The sequence below is a fragment of the Hylobates moloch genome, unplaced genomic scaffold (assembly GCF_009828535.3).
Source record: "Hylobates moloch isolate HMO894 unplaced genomic scaffold, HMol_V3 SCAFFOLD_23, whole genome shotgun sequence".
Taxonomy (NCBI): domain Eukaryota; kingdom Metazoa; phylum Chordata; class Mammalia; order Primates; family Hylobatidae; genus Hylobates; species Hylobates moloch.
Window position 1 is genome coordinate 29,792,868 of NW_026652298.1, and position 16,857 is coordinate 29,809,724.

At 45.7% G+C, this 16,857-nt stretch overlaps 1 protein-coding gene across 1 annotated transcript in view; it reads right to left on the reverse strand.

Annotated features, from left to right (window-relative positions):
• The window catches only part of SNX29 (sorting nexin 29), a 593,868-nt gene that overhangs the window by 77,559 nt on the left and 499,452 nt on the right, over positions 1-16,857 (reverse strand). The window contains exon 19 of the mRNA XM_032145365.2: positions 12,976-13,116. Coding sequence (XP_032001256.1) covers positions 12,976-13,116 — 141 coding nt within the window. The remainder of the gene's footprint in view (positions 1-12,975; positions 13,117-16,857) is intronic.

Genomic DNA, 16,857 nt, shown 5'->3' on the forward strand with positions numbered 1-16,857 from the left:
GAACAGTAGTTGTGAAAGGCTACATAAAGATAAGTATCACTGATGTGAAGCAGTAAAAAGAAAATCCTCTCATAATCATATGTAATATAAGGACACAGAAAGATTCTGCAGAGGGGTTCCCTTCTGGAGAAAAGGTGCAAAGAGGGTTTAGCTGTATTTACAGTGTTTAATTTCTAAATGTTAACATTTATTAATCTGGATGCTGATATGTGTGTGTTTATTACATTTGCCTGTGTATTCCAGGGCACATCTGAAACATTTCATAATAATTTTTTAGGCGCTTGGAAGCAAATGTGATAAAATGTGAACAGCTGTTAATTTGGTGTGGTAGGAATACAGGTGCCTGGTATCCTATTCTTTGTATTCTTTTTCTCTTTCTTTAAAAAATCATCACCGTATGGCTGCTTTGGGACACTGTTTGGCAGTATCCACTACAGTGGAGTACAAACATACCCTGTGACCAGCAAGTGCATTCCTAAGGATTTCATCCCACAGAAACCAGGGCTCACAGCCAGCGGAAGACATATGTAGGAACTGTTAATTACAGCACTATTTGTAATTGAGCCAGACCAGAAACCATTCAACTATCCATTAATTGTAAAAGATAATTAAATTGTGGTGCATTCACACAATGGACTATTACAGAGCAATGAAGATGAACCAACAACTGCTACTTGCAACAAAATGGAGGAAGCTCATAGATGTGATGCTGACAGAAAGAAGCCAGATACAAAGGAGTACACACAGGCAAAAGCACACTATGGTATCAGAAAGCAGCACAGGGGCCCTTTAACAACACGAGGCTCTGGAGCGCTGATAATGGTCTATTTCTTGGTCTATTGCTGTCTGCCTAGGTGTGTTCATTTTGTGAAAATCCATCAAACTGTACCTTAAAACTGGAGGTATGCTATACCTCAACTTAAAAAACAGCCAAAAAAGGCCTGGGGTGGTGGCTCACGCCTGTAATCCCAGCACTTTGGGAGGCTGAGGTGGGCAGATCACTTGAGGCCAGGAGTTCAAGACCAGCCTGGCCAACATGGCGAAACCCCATCTCTACTAAAAATATAGAAATTAGCCATGCATAGTGGTGCATGCCTATAGTCCCAGCTATTAAGGAGGCTGAGGCACAAGAATTGTTTCAACCCAGGAGGTAGAGGTTGCAGTGAGTCAAGATCGCACCACTGCATTCCAGCCTGGGTGACAGAGTGAGACGCTATCTCAAAAAAAAAGCCCAAACCCACAACAAGTAGAGAAGTGAATAGGGGGAGGAAGAAGAGAGAATGAAATAAAGGAAAAGCAAGCATGCCTATGTGTGAGTTGTCACCAATCACAAAAGAAAGGAAATCAAATGAGTGCGTCCTCCCTGTAGACCTGGTTTTTACGCTGGCGTTTGAGGGCTAAGGACACATCGCACCATGGGAAACACGTGACTGGCACGAGCTTCTTCACTCTTCACCACAGCCCATGCTGTCAGTGTGCTCACCGCCATGTGACTGCTGAGTGCCCGAGAGGCTGAGGACTTGCCCAGGGTCACACAGCCAGTGTGGGCGGGGGCAGGATCTGGATCCACAGCCCAAGCTTTTTCCCTCTGTGTTGCATGGTTTCTAAGGATGCAAGTGGCCCGTGACACTGAAGAGAAGGAGAAGAGAGAGGGAGAGGCTTCCTCCAGCCTGGGGTTGTGAACTCCAAAAAGGTGGCTTCAGGAAATAACCAGCTGGTGGCAACTTGAGAGGCTGAATTTTTTTTTTCCAACATGCTAGAGATGAACCAAGATTGCAATACACAGTTCTCAATTTCTTTTTTTCTTTGTGTTTTTCTGCTGCTTGAAGTTCTCAAATATTAATGAGAATATTGAAGGGAAAGGTAGCAATTATTCTCCAACTATTCAAAAGGGTAAGAGCCAAGAAATACTCTTCTAAGTTGTGATTTTAATCAGTTGTCTGAAAATGCGAGGAACAAAAGCAGATAGAATACGGGTTAAGTCTTTTCAGAAGGCTTTTAGAGCTGCAAGGAGAGACTAAATAATGAGATACAAGGAAACTCACAGCCCCAGAAATACTTTGGCCAACGTTTAACGCCCAAGAGTCAAGTTGTCTTATAATTCACTCAATCACAAAACCAGTGGGTTCTACCTAGAAATAGGGTCCTCGAACTCAGCCTGAAATGAGTGAAGTGGGTCAAGCTGGCCAATTTTGGTGGGTTCACTGAGAAGACCAGACCCCAGAAGTGTCAAACAAATTTTCTTTGTCACCAGGAACAATTAAGGCAGAGTCTTCATGGAAATTCCTGCAAGTATCAGCTGGTCAATGCCCAGCGGGCAGGTGAGATGGTGCCACATTGGAACTGAGCAACTATGAACAACCATGAATGACAGTGTCCTGGAAGTGAAGGGACACAGGACGAGGGAGAAAGGAAATTAACCACTCAACAAAGCCGGTGCTATACAATGACTTCCACACAGCTTCAGTTCATTATTCAACAAACAGGTTCGACTCTGTACCCGGCACTGTGACAGATCCCAAGAAGACAAAGACTCAAGTAAGACCAGGCTCTGTCCTCTAATTCTACGGTGTCATGGGTGCGGGGATGGAGGGGACTGAGGGAAGGAAGAACTGTCAATCAGGCAACCGTGATGCAATGCAGTATGAGAAATGAACCCAGGGGAGGGGCGGCTCATGTTTTTGAAGTCAGGGAAGACTTCCTGGTGGAGGTGTGAAGGCCACAGTGGACGGTGGGACCGGCAAGTTCTGTGACTTGAGACCACCAAGAGGAGTCTATTCAATTCGGCTTCTCCGTGTGCTATACCTAGAAAATACGCAGGATGGGAACAGAACAGCAAATATGCTTTCAGTGGCTGGCTCTGGATTTTTTTGCCTATAAATGACCTTGATTTTTTTTTACTGGATTTTAATTTGATATTATAGAAAAGTCCTCCCAAGACACCGCACTAATTAAACATATATATACCGACGCACAGGCCTCCACATATATATTCCGAGTCTGAGGCTCACCAAGGTCTCTTCCCTGAGATGCTTTTTTTCTGGCAAGATGACGTTAGTGGTTGCTCTCCTGGCAAATATCTTAAGAGGCTTTTACTGTATTAAAGAGAAACACAAATGTGTGATGTGTAATGAGCCCAATTTCTCTCTTCTTCTCGATTAATACATTAAGTACTAGGAATATTTACATGGTGGTTGGCAGAGTGTCAAATGAGACACAGGCTTGAGTTTATGGCTTCATTCACTCGGAGCCGCTTTTCGCTCCCAAATTTCTCTGTGGATCCCTAGCAGTTGTGGGGGATGGTGTGTGAGCTCCCTGTGTCTCTGCTTCGAGCAGGTGGGGGAGTCCCGCCATCTTCTCAATTGTCTTCACATGATGAACTTTCTGGCTGAAACCTGTAGTAGGTGACTTTCTGCATCACCAGCTCCTAGATTTGGGCATGGACGTGTGGGGGCTTGCTTCTCCACGGAGGGCTAGGTGGTGCGGTGGCATTTGCAGAGTTCGGGTCAATTCCTGACTCCGGCACTTATAAGCTATGGGAGCTTGGGCAGGATGCTTATTGCCCCTAAGCCCCAGTTTCCTCATCTATAAACACTTTATATGGAGCCCGATAAGAATTGCATGATGAGAAAATGAACACAAAATTCCCGGTGTGCCTGGCAAGCCAGCATATGGTGGCTGGTGTTAGTCTACGTGGAGACGCTGGCTTTGAGGTTTCCGGCGGGACCATCCATGTCGGGCTCACCCACTGCACAGGTTCGGGGTCCTGGCATCGCTGGGGATGAGAAGGCGCTTGTGTGTCTGCTGGCTCCACTTCACTACCAGCCTGAACACAGATCTTACCATGTGCCAGACACTGTTCTGAGCACTTTACAGATGTAACCACCTTCCATCCTCATAAACACAATACTAGAAGAGGCATGAGTATTCCTAGTATATAAAAGGGGAAACAGGCACAGAGAGGTCAAATAACGTGCCCAAGGCCTCACAGGTAATACAGCCTTAAGGATCGTTTTATTTTTTTTCTTTGACTCTCAGCGCTTATCACAGCCTCTTACTTGCAGAGTTGGTAAAGTCACATTGAAAGAATAAACGCATAAATGAATGAACGAGTAACTGTCTCCCCACAAGTTCAGGGTTAGCGGGGAAGTTCTTACAAGCCTATGGATGAACTATGAGGGCAGCATTCCCAACTCTAAAAATGGCCCCTAAGCGAGGGTGGAGCAGTGGGTGTGGGCGGAGAGACAGGCCATCAGAGCCCCTCCTCACCTGCCCCCTGCTCTCCACAGCACTGAGGTTGAGGAGTTGACTTAGGGAGTTAATGTGAATGTCCATCAAATGGGCAACGGCGGACTGATTCTGCCCGTCCAGCCTCCAGGGTCCTCTGCAGCCGACCTTTTTGTGGGATAGGCTGTGCTCAGAGGCTGAAGGCAGATCACCTGCCTGGGCCCAGATATCAGCCTTGACGCTGCCAAGCAAGATGGCCCAGGCAAGTCACTTCACCTCCCCGCGCCTCTGCTGCCCCATTTGTAAAGTGGGCTAAGAGTTCTCTACCCAGGGCAAGGAAGAAGGAAGAAGAGGTGTACAGTAGGCAGGATGAGGCCCACCCTCTCCTAAAGTGTCTATGCCTTAACCCCCAGAACCTGTGAATAAGCTACTGTAAAGGGGCCATTGCAGAGGAGGTGAAATTAAGGGCCCCGAGAAAGGGAGATTACCCTGGATAATCTGGGTGGGCCCAATCTAATCATATTGCCGAAAAGTGGAGAACCCTTCCCTGCTGTGGTCAGGGGAAGATGTGACAACAGAAGAATGGCGGGAGAGAGGCAACACGGAAGACAGAGGAAGGGGCCACGCGCCAAGAAATGCAGGCAGCCTCTAAGCTGGAAAAGGCAAGAAGGATTCTCCCCTGGGGTCTCTAGAAAGAAATGCAGCCTCGCTGATGCCTTGATTTTAACCTGGTGAGGCTCATTTGGACCATCTGGCCTCCTGAACTGTACGAGAATAAATGTGTGGTGTTGTAAGCCACGGGAAACCAATCCGGGATGCACAGAAAGGATGCCTTGCACTGATTCTGCTGGCCCACCTGCTCCCTCGCCTACATTTCTGGCTGGGAGCCCTGTGGCCCCTCAAGCATTTCACCTCCTGCAGGAAGCCTTCTCTGCTTCTCTCTCCTCTGTCTGAAGATTGCACCAGGTTCCCTGCAGCTCATATAGCTCCTCTCTGAGGACTCATTTAGTTGTCATCCTCCCTACAAGACTGCCAGCTTCTTAAGGACAGAGATCGAACCTTAATTCGCCTTTGTTGCCCCTACACCCAGCACAACAGCCCTGCACTCGGTACACATTTGCCTCTGGTTCCTGCATGAGGTCCACTCGCTCCCACCTCTCCGTCTCGCGGGCCGCGTTTCCAATGGCACCTCCCAAGAAGCTGCAAAGGGGCTTCCCACAGCTCAGCGAGTTCCAGTCAGTTCCTCTACCACACACGGGTGTATGTGTTTTTAATGAGGATTTTAATGCATAATTTCTCCAACAAGTTGAATTATCCGTGGCTCCAGGGAAAGTGATTTGCCTTGCGTTAATGCCAAATGAACTTTTGGAGACGGAATCTATTATCCTAAGAAGGAACGACAGTCTCTCCGTTCTCATTTGCTCCCTGAGCCATAATGCAGACTTTAGTAACATCATTAAAAACGAGTCCTTTACCTAAGCCCTCATGCTGCTAAAGCCCATTTGGACAGGCAGCTCACCGGTCAACTCCCTCAGACCATTAGAGAGCCACCTTTCCTGTCTCCAAAAGCCTGCTTGGCCTCACGCCCACTCTGCAAAAAATATTCAGTCAAAAGCAGGCTGAGAACAACCTCCCGAGTCACCTTGAAACTTTACGTACTTACTTTTGGAATTGAGATTTTTGGAATGTGTGCCAACACCCAGCAAAGCGAAGAAAAAAATAAAAGGGAAACTCTTCCATTGAATTTCTGTTCGTTTGTTCATTAATTTAGACCGTGAGTATCTTGGTATGTCAGGTGCTATTCTAGGAGCTAGGGATAGAGCAGTGAACAGAAACAGGCTCCAGCCCTGGTTCATGAGCTTCCATGCTGGTGCAGAGAGACAGATAATATTGAAGTGCACAAAGAAGTCATTTCCATCAGTGGTATACACTGGGAAAAAAATTAAAGCAGAGGAAAGGGCCAGAGAGTGACTGAGGGCGGCAGAGGGAGGGATGTCAAGGAAAGGCCTCTGTCCAAGGAGGGCAAATCCGAACTGAGATCTGGTGAATGGAGGAGCCGTCCATGCGGAAATCTGGGAATGGCCATTCCAGGTACAGGGTGTGACAGGTGCAAAGGCCCTGAGGTGAGGACAGTATAGACGTCTTAGGACACCAGTGTGGCTGAGTGGAGAGGGCGGGGGCAGGGCATGAGATGAGGTAGGAGAGGGCAGTGAGGGAGCTACCAGGGGACACCTCTGAGGCCACAGTAACGAGTCCCCATTGTAAGTACCAGGGGGTATCACTGGAGGGTCTTAATCTACAGCTGACACGATCAGATTTATGTTGTACAAATCTCACCCTGGCTGCAGTGTGGAAAATAGGCTACAGGGAGGCAAAGGAGAAAAAGGCCAGCCACTGCAGGTGTCCACACTGCGGTGACAGTGGCTTGGAGTTAGATGTCTCTGAAGACAGAAAGCCATAAGGCAAAAATGAGGGTGGCCTTGAGAAGCTGAAAAAGCAAGGAGCGAACTGGGTGACAGAGACAGACCCTGTCTCAAGGAAAAAAGAGAGAGAGAAAGAGAGAATGACTTAAGCAGGGATGCAGGAAGCAGGTGAACTGCGACTCTTTTGAAAGTGGAGCCCATGGGACAGGCATGTATAGTTGTGGATGGGTGAAGCTGCGCTCTTACTATCTCAGTCCCGCTGAACAATGTCATTCAACAGAAACGTCATCCCAGCTTGCATCATTAGAGCTGGTCATTAACATCTGGAGTGACTCCTTTGCTCCCTGGGCATTAGGCACGGCCAAGGAACTTGCTCTGGCCATTGAAATACAAGTGGAATTCCCATGTATCACTTCCAGGCAGCAGCTTTAGAAGCTGCCGCCTGACTTGCCCCTACTCCTTGTTCCTGTTGCCATGTGCATGCAGATGGAGCCTCCAACAGCCTGGAAGCCAGCACTGTGATGAGCAGAACCCCAGGCCAACCCAAGATGGACAGAGAACATGAGCCAAAGATATACCCTTGTCGGCTTAAGTCACCAAGATCTTGGAATTGCTACCTTGGCCTAAACAAGCCCCACACCTGTGATATATAAAAGTTAATGGGCCAGATGTGGTGGCTCACGCGTGTAATCCCAGCACTTTGGGAGGGTGAGGTGGGTGGATCATAAGCTCAGGAGTTCAAGACCAGCCTGACCAACATGGTGAAACCCCATCCCTACAAAAAATACAAAAATTAGCCAGGTGTGCTGGTGCACACTTGTAATCCCAGCTTCTTAGGAGGCTGAGACAGGAGAATCGCTTGAACCTGGGAAGTGGAGGATGCAGTGAGCTGAGATCACACCACTGTACTCCAGCCTGGGTGATAGAGCAAAACTCCGTCTCAAAAAAAACAAAAACAAAAACAAAAACAAACAAAAAAACAAAAAAACAAAAAACAAACTTAATGGCCGAGTGCAGTGGCTCACACCTGTAATCTCCACATTTTGGGAGGCCAAGGTGGGCGGACCACCTGAGGTCATGAGTTCAACACCAGCCTGGCCAACATGGTGAACTGCCGTCTCTAAAAAAACACACAAAAATGAGCCAGGCATGATGGCAGGTGCTGTCTCGGAAAAAAAAAAAAAAAAAAAAAGTTAATAACTTCAAAATATATCTATTGTGGCTTGACTCTGCTATGAAAGAATAAACTTCATTGAATGGTGAATTGATATTCAGACCAACTATTTCAACATGATTTGAACTTGACACAGTATGTGAAGGCATGAACACCTCCAGGGAGAGCTCTGGGTATCCTGTGAACGTATAATTACACACATGCATGCCATATTAAGGCAACAGATTCTTTGGTAAAGACACATGCTGGGTCTACACACTATACAACATGCTAATTTTGTCAAATAAAAAAGATTCCAATTGGGATTAAGGTTACTTTCAATTATAAAACTGTCAGACAATCACCAATGATGGCATTGTAGGGGAAATATATAGAAATACAGGCTAAAAGGATACTCATCTGACAAACGAGAAAGGCTAAACTATGCTTGCTATTTCCTTGAATAATGTCTAGGTCTATGGAATCTGCAGTGAGTCATTTAATGGGTTCAAGGCTTAAGAGTAACAAGGCATGCAAAATTCGATCAACCCCGGCCAGGAGTGGTGGCTCATGACTGTAATCCCAGCACTTTGGGTGGCTGAGGTGGGAGTAGCTCTTGAGCCCAGGAGTTTGAGATCAGCCTGCCCAACATGGTGAAAACCTGTCTCTGCAAAAAACTGAAATATTAGACAGGTGTGATGGTGCGTGCCTGTGGTCCCAGCTACTTGGGAGGCTGAAGCAAGAGGGTCAGTTGAACCCAGGAGTTTCAGGCTGCAGTGAGCTACAATTGCATCACAGAACTCTAGTCTGGGTGACAGAGCAAGACATTGTGACAGGAAAGGAAGGGAAAAGGAAAAGGAAAAAGAAAAGGGAAAAAGGAAATGGAAAGGAAAGGGAGAAAGAAATTAATTAAATCAGCCCAAACACGTCTTGTCTAGAAGTGTGCCACAATGGTCCAGGCGGACAAGTGAGTTATCCTTGAAGTAACCCAGTCAAAGAAAAGATTCTGATGTGGTGGATTTTTCTGGGCCAATTTAGAATCAACGCACTCCAAAAAATTTTGCCCTTGGGATATTAAAGCAGGTGTCCTGAGTTATTAGGCCTACTGAGGCCAGCATAAGCTTGGCCGTGAAATGAATTCACCAATGGCCTCTGTTGGGTGTTGAAGGTTCTGAATCTTGACTCAATCCTCCTTTGGAAATGGGAAGAATCACTAAGATCTGTCTTGAGCAGCAGCCAAGGTGGATTTAAGGGAAGTGGGTATGTCTTAGCCAAATGCAGAGAAAAAGAAAGAAGGAATCAAAGGACAATCATGAGGCCGGGTACGGCCCCTCCTGTTACTCACGCCTGTAATCCCAGCACTTTGCAAGGCCGAGGTGGGCGGATCACTTGAGATCAGGAGTTTGAGAACAGCCTGGCCAACATGGCGAAACCCTGTCTTTACTAAAAACACAAAAATTAGCTCAGTGTGGTGGTGGGTACCTGTAGTCCCAGCTACTCAGGAGGCTGAGGCAGGATAGTCACTTGAACCCAGGAGACGGAGGTTGCTGTGAGGTCAAATTGTGCCACTGCACTCCACCCTGGGCGACAGAGCGACATTTGGTATGTGTGTGTGTATGTGTGTGTGTGTGTATATATATACGTGTATATATATATAACGTGTGTATATATACACGTATAAAAGACAATCACAGTTCAACCAGCTTATTAAAAGTTAAAAGCTGCACAGGCTAGAAATGGAGCTGTGGCCCCAAGACAGCTCATGAACTGGGCAGTCAGATCCATCCCCACCACTGGGAGCAGGACCATAAATCTGCTTAAGAACCAGCTGGTGCACTTGTACCAGCTGATCATTATTGGGCCAGGCCCACTAAGATGGTGTCTTTTATTCTCAAGCTTGTTTATTTGCAAATAGGGTTATGTTGGGGGGAAAAAGCACATTGCTTGGTGGACACAGGCTTCACAGGGGAAAGGTCCGCTGCTGTGAGGAATGAGCCTCGGGATCAGCAGGGACAGATCGTCTCTCTACGCTGGGAATGAGGGTGGAGAGCATGAAGCAGACTCAGTTCTCTCCTCTGGAAGCAGAGGTTGCAGTGAGTTGACACAGCGTCACTGCACTCCAGCCTGGGAACAGAATGAGACTTTGCCTCCAACAAACCAAATCAACAACAACAACAACAACAACAAAACAGTTCCCAGCTCCTGCACAGGAGAGACCCAGGACAGCTTCATGCTCTCTTTCTACAGGACACAACTCCAGAAAAACCCTCCCACTCCCCAGGGCTCAGCCTCATCTCACTAAACTCAAATCCAGTGTTTTCAGGACTGATGAGATTTATTTTGTCTTAAGTTTTGTGTAACTGGGGGGCTTGAGGAGGGAGGAGGCGGGAAGGGAGTTGTTTGAGGCTGCAGAGAAAGCATGGAGCAATGTCGAACATGTGGTGGGCGCAATAATGGCCCCCACAGACGTCCACACCCAAATCCCCAGAACCTCACATGACCAAAGGGACTCAGCAGATGTGATTAAGTTAAGGATCTTGAGACAAAGCATGGGTCGGGGGATTATTTTGGATGGTCTGGGTGAGCCCAATGTGATCACAGGGCATCTAAGGGGAATTCTAAGAGGAAGAGGATCAGAACCAGAGAAAAATGTGACTATGATGATGGAAGCAAAGGCCGAGTGATGTCTCTGAAGACAGAAAGCCATAAGGCAAAAACGAGGGTGGCCTTGAGAAGCTGAAAAAGCAAGGAGCGAACTCTCTCCTGCGGCTCCAGAAGGAAGAGCCTGGCTGATGTCTTGATTTTAGCTCTGTGACGCTCATTTTGGACTTCTGACCTCTGGAATTGTAAGATAATGAATTTGTTTTAGGTCCCTACATTTGTGGTGATTTGTGACAGCAGTAAGAGGAAACTAACATAGCAACTGTTGACTTAATGTTGTTGATAGGTTCTAACTAAGACTTTAAGCTAAATACAGTATTGTATGCCCTAGGAACTGAACTCTTGTTTGTATCCATTTGTCCATGGTAAAGTTCATTTCATAACACAATAGGTCATTTTGCTTAAAGTTGCAGTTCCCAGGCACCCCTGGACAATGTTAAGTCAGGACAATGTTAAGCCACAACCCAAGACTATTCCCCTTCCAAATCCCCTCATTTTCTCTTGTGCTACAATGGCGTTCCCTTAGCACAAGACGCAGGCAGGTTCCACGAAGAAGCTGTCATGGAAGAGACACTGCAGGATCACGTTTCTTGCACTTAAGAATGTCTTATAATTTGATAATACACTGGTTAGCAGCATGTCATTTTATGACATTTTAGGACATTCTGAATGAGTCCCAAGATTTGTATAAGCCTATGGGTCATTAGATTAAATCAATATATAATTTTCCCCTCTTTTCAAAAGAATTCTTTTACGCCTTACTATGAACAAGCATAGAGTTTCTGTCTGCCACGTGTAGCGGTTCCGCTCTACTTTTCCTCAACAGAAAAATGAAGGACAAATGTATTCTGGGCCTGGGATAAGCCTGCTTTGTAACTGTTTATGTTCAAACTGAGCAGACCTTGGCGCGATCAGGTTTCAATCTGTTTTATACATAGAAATTTACACACATGTAAATGTAAGGGTTGGGAATAGATTTCCCTGTGAAATTCCCAAGTGCCAGGAGTGGGTTGTGGAAACTCTTGCTCTGTGTTTCTGTGATAAAGGTCCAGGAAATCCTAGCACGGTACCTCCTGAAGACAGAAACTAGGGATTCGCCCCATATGGCATCTGCCACATGGCTTTGTCAAAAGATAGAATGGCAGTCCTCATACTTCCTCATGAACAACATCACCTAGAGGGCTTGTTAAACCCAGACTGCTGGGTCTCAGCCCCAGAGCTTGTGAATCAGCATGTCTAGGGTGAGCCCAAGAATGTGCATTTCTAACCAGCTCCCAGGGCTGCTGCTGCTGCTGCTGCTGGCTGGGGCCACGCTTTGAGAAGGACCGTGGCAGAGAGATCATGCTCAATACAATGCCCGATGTCTTACACATCCTGAGAAAGGTCATGGCTCTACCTTCCCATCGGACTGTCCCTGCCAAGCTATTGAACACATACCGCAATTGATGAAGTGCCCGTCTCCTTCTTGACTCTAAGCTAAAGATTCTCCAGTTTGGCCGCAGAGTGCAATCACTTAGAGAACTATTCAACCCCTCCATGCCCAGGCCTCACTTCAGATCGATTCAATCAGAATGGGGATGGAGGTGGGGTACAGGCGGTCCTCAGTGGTTTTCAAAGCTCCCCAGGGGATCCAAAGTGCGGCCATGACAGAGAGCTGCTTCCCTAAGCAAACATGAGGAGTGACATCATGATGCCACCTAGCTGAAGCTGACCATTTGACAGGGCTCCAAGCCAGGTCCACACCCAGGTCTGTCTTCTCCAGGGCTGAACCCAGCCAGCCCTTTGCACAATGACACACAATTGGTGCCCAATTAATCACTGCTGAGTGAATAATATTAATCAACCAAAGAGCTTGCAGAGGGCTAGCACCTCCTTCCTCAAGGAAACCAGGATGAATAAACAGACAAATTGGGTCATCATAAAACATTAGCCTTCACGAGGCGAATAACCGTGTAACAATAACAACAACAACAACAGACTCCTCTGAGAAAGTTCTACTCCACAGTCACAAGCTAAAGTGAACACCATGACAACTACGGATGAAAACTAGAAAAGCATTTTTTGGTCCAGAACAGAGGTTGGCAAACTAACCTATAGGCCAAATCCAGCTGCTATCTATTCTTAAAAATAAAATGCTATTGGCACACAGCCATGCCCATTTGTGTCTGTACTGTGCACGGCTGCTTACACAAGACCCCAGCAGAGGTGAGTATTTGCCACTGAAATGGTATAGTCTCTAAAGCCAAACATATTTACTCTCTGGCCCTTTAAAGAAAAAGTTTCCAACTCCTGCCCTAGAGAAATAGGAGGACATACACACATACGACATAATGGTGACCGTCTTTAGGTGGTGGAATTATGAATGGCTATTTTGTTTCTCTATTTTTTTCTTATATCCACCAACTTTTCTTTAAGGAGCATGTGTTTTTAAGCAACAGACTAAAGAAGAAGAATAAATAATCCATTTGAACGCAGGCAGTAACAAGCAGGCTTCCCGGCATGGGACGGTACCTTGTTTCCAATGGCCTTTTTGGGTGGGAAGTTGTAGGCCCTCACTTGAGGGTACTTGTTTTGTAACTTGTGGTGCAAACTCCTGAACTCTGTATACCGGCGATAGATGTTCCATTCATCGTCTTTTATCCGGATGTAGACCTGTCAAGAAAGAGACAGAAAACGTGAATTCCTCTTAAAACTCTTATTCTAAAGGAGTAGGATTTCGGCAATGCGTTCCCCATGAAAACCAACTACAGCAGGGGTCACATCTGTGTCACACACCACTGGATGCCCAGTTCCTGGCACAGAGCAGGGATTTATTGGTGCTGGCTGAACACATGGGTACAGGAAAGAATGACTAAATCAGGCAAGTTATGGGAATGACATACTATATGCTATTTTCCCAACATCAACAGAGATCCACAGCCCAATTAATAGCAGAGATGCATTTTTCATGTTGCTGTCGTGTGTACTGCAGCACTAACAGCTTGCTGGTGAGAGGCTAGTCAACCTTTCTGGCCACTTGTTTCCTAATCTGTAAAACAGAGCTGAGAACAGCACCTCACTCCAAAGGTGGTTCGGAGAGCAACGTGGTGTTTCCTGGGACCACACCGACCACCACAAAGACGAGGTGGAATTCAGTTTCAGAAAGAAGGAAGAGGGCAAGAGCTGAGATCTGCCCCACTAGACTGAATGCCATGTCCAGATGGGATAAGCATAACTGGGAAACAGAATTCCTGTATTTTAATCAAGTTATGACTCCTTAGAGAATACTCTGGGGATACAAAATGTAAGGGCTGTTTCATCAGCTTTTTGCAGGTCTTAGCACCTTCCAGGGGCAAGTAGCAACTTCACAAGGAAAAACAGAAGGAGGAGAGAGATCAATCTACTTTTTAAAATTACATGAGTTAAGAACAGCCCAGAGAGAAAAGCCCCCAAGGATAAAGGGATGTTGTAATTTACACTCCATGAATGTCAATACACATCTTTAAAACCTCTATGACCATGGAAACAAGCATCTCTAATGTGAGTGATAAATTCTGTTCCTATGTGAAAGCCACCCATCAACCCCAAACACAGACATCACGTGTTCGAACTCTAGTATGGCGACCATAGAATGTCTCACATTATTCTGTGAACAGAAGGAAGGACTAGAGACTAAAACCAAAACATTTCAATTAACAAATGGATAGATGTTTCCGATGGAGTGAGATGGAGAAACAGAATGCCTATGAAGTTTACAGAAGTCCTCGGGTCTCTGATGACCTTAAGGAGCAATAATGTCATCCCATTATTGCTGACGTCACATCACCAAACCTATAATCAGATCAGTTACTCAAGGTTTCTTCAACAAACGAGAAATATTCATCTCTAATTTGTTCAAGCTAATATTTTAGGGGTCTTTTATGAGCAACTGAATGCAATTCTCATTTTATATATATATATATATATATTCTTTTTTTTTTTTTTTTTTGAGACGAAGTCTCACTCTGTTGCCCAGGCTGGAGGGCAGTGGCACGATCTCAGCAACCTCCACCTCCAAGTTCAAGCAATTCTCCTGCCTCAGCCTCCCAAGTAACTGGGATTACAAGTGCCCACCACCACGCCTGGCTAATTTTTTGTATTTTTAGTAGAAACAAGGTTTCGCCGTGTTGGTCAGGCTGGTCTTGAACTCCTGGCCTCAGATGATCTGCCTGCCTTGGCCTCCCAAAGTGCTGGGATTATAGGCGTGACCCACTGCGCCTGGCTGTCACCCTATATATCTTGAATGGCCCATACCTGCTTATGATATATTCTTATAAAAGTCCAAACATCCCTTGGAGAGTGGCAAGTTCAATCACTTCTATGATCATCATACATAATACTAATTATCTAGATCAGGGTGGGCAAACTATGGCCCATGGGCCAAATTCAGCCACATTCATTTGTTTTGGCTGCTTTTGAAATATAGACAGTCCCTCACTTAAGCTGGTAATTGTCTTGCAATTGTTCAAGTTTATAATGGTACAAAAGCAACAAGCATTCAGTAGAAACCACACTTCAAATTTTGATCTTTTTTCCAGGCTAGTGATGTGCAGTATGATATTTTACATGAGCTGTTCAACACTTTATTATAAAATAGGCTTTGTGTTAGATGATTGTGCCTAACTATAGGTGAATGTAAGTGTTCTGAACAGGTTGAAGGTAGACTAGGCTGAGCTATGATGTTCACGAGATGAAGCGTATTAAATGCATTTTCAACTTATGATATTTTCAACTTAGAATGGGCTTATTGGGACATAACCCCATCATAAGTCAAGGGGCTTCTGTACAGCAGAGTTAAGAAGCTGAAATAAACCACAGAACCTGCAAAGCTCAAAGTATTTTTTCTAGCCTTTACAAAAAGAGTTTGATAACCCCCGATCTAAATAATCAAGAAGTCATTATTGTTATTTTTCCACCAACATATCCAAGATCCAGTGTGGAGAAGGGCAGTCCTTTCCAAATCTTACCAACCACTGGGTGGGTTGCATTAACCATCTGAGGCTCAGGAATCCCCAATGCAACCAAAGCTTCTCCAGTGATTCTCACGAGTGGGCAATTTCAGGAACCCCTGATGTAATGCACAAACTCACCCATCAGACAAGCCATGCAATCTTTCTGGCCATTCATTTCCTCGTCTACAAAATGGAGCTGAGAGCAGCATCTCCCACCCAAAGTGATATGGAGAGAATTCACGTCTACGAACAGCGCAGCTATGCCTGGGATCACACGGACCACTCTACAGACGGAGAGGAACTGGACTTGGGTTAGGAATGAGTAGGCTAAGGTCAAGATCTGGACTTGCAATTATCAGCTCAACTGAACAAAAGGTCACATCCAGATGGGACCAGCACACGTGGGCGTACACCTTCTTTATTTTAACCAAGTAGAGAAAACATGAGTACTGCTTCACCAGCCTTTTACAGGCCCTAGCATCTTCCAAGGATATACAGCAACTATAATACATCACAAGGGAAACCAGAGAAGTGGGAGAGCGATCAATGCACTTTAAAAAAATTACCCGAGTTAAGAACAGCCCACAGGGTAAAGCCTCCAATGATAAATGGCCATTGTAATTTGAATCAGTGAATGTCAATACACATCTTTAAAACCTTGTTAACGTAATAATAAAAACAAGTCTCTTTCTTGTGAGTGATAAATTCTGACTCTACATTTTTCATAAGGTACATGCAAGAGCCCACTGTTTTTGCTCCCTGGAGGCCTCTCTCTCCACCTTCCAAATGGGCACCTCCTCTCCTGCCCATGCCCTGCCTCTCCCCGGAACACACATGCGCAATCCCAGGCGTGCATGTTTCATGTTTAGGCCAATGACTCTAAAATCTGTATCTCTAGTCTGGACCTCTGATACAAACTCCAGACGAGGACATGATATCCCCTAGGTAACTAAAACTCATCAGGCCTAAATCTGCACCCAGGATCTGCCCACCTATTATTTATTGAGTCCTATCCCAGGCTCTACGCACCTCACTGTCTAGCCGCATGTTAATCTGCAAGGCAGATGGTACGAACACTCCCTTTTCAGATGAAGTAATGGGCTCAGAGAGGTCAGATCACTTGCCCAGAGTATGTGGGGAGATAAGGAATTTGAACCCACGGCTACGTGCCCTCTGCCCTCTAACACTTTCTATCACAGTGTTACCGGACAGGGGTTCCGATCCAGACCCCGAGAGGAGGTTCTCAGATCTCAACCAAGAAAGAGTTTAGGGCGAGTCTGTAGAGTAAAATGAAAGCAAGTTGATTAGGAAAGTAAAGGAATAAAGAATCGCTACTCCATAGACAGAGCAGCCCCGAGAGCTGCTGGTTGCCCATTTTTATGGTTATTTCTTGATTATATGCTAAACAAGAAATGGATTATTC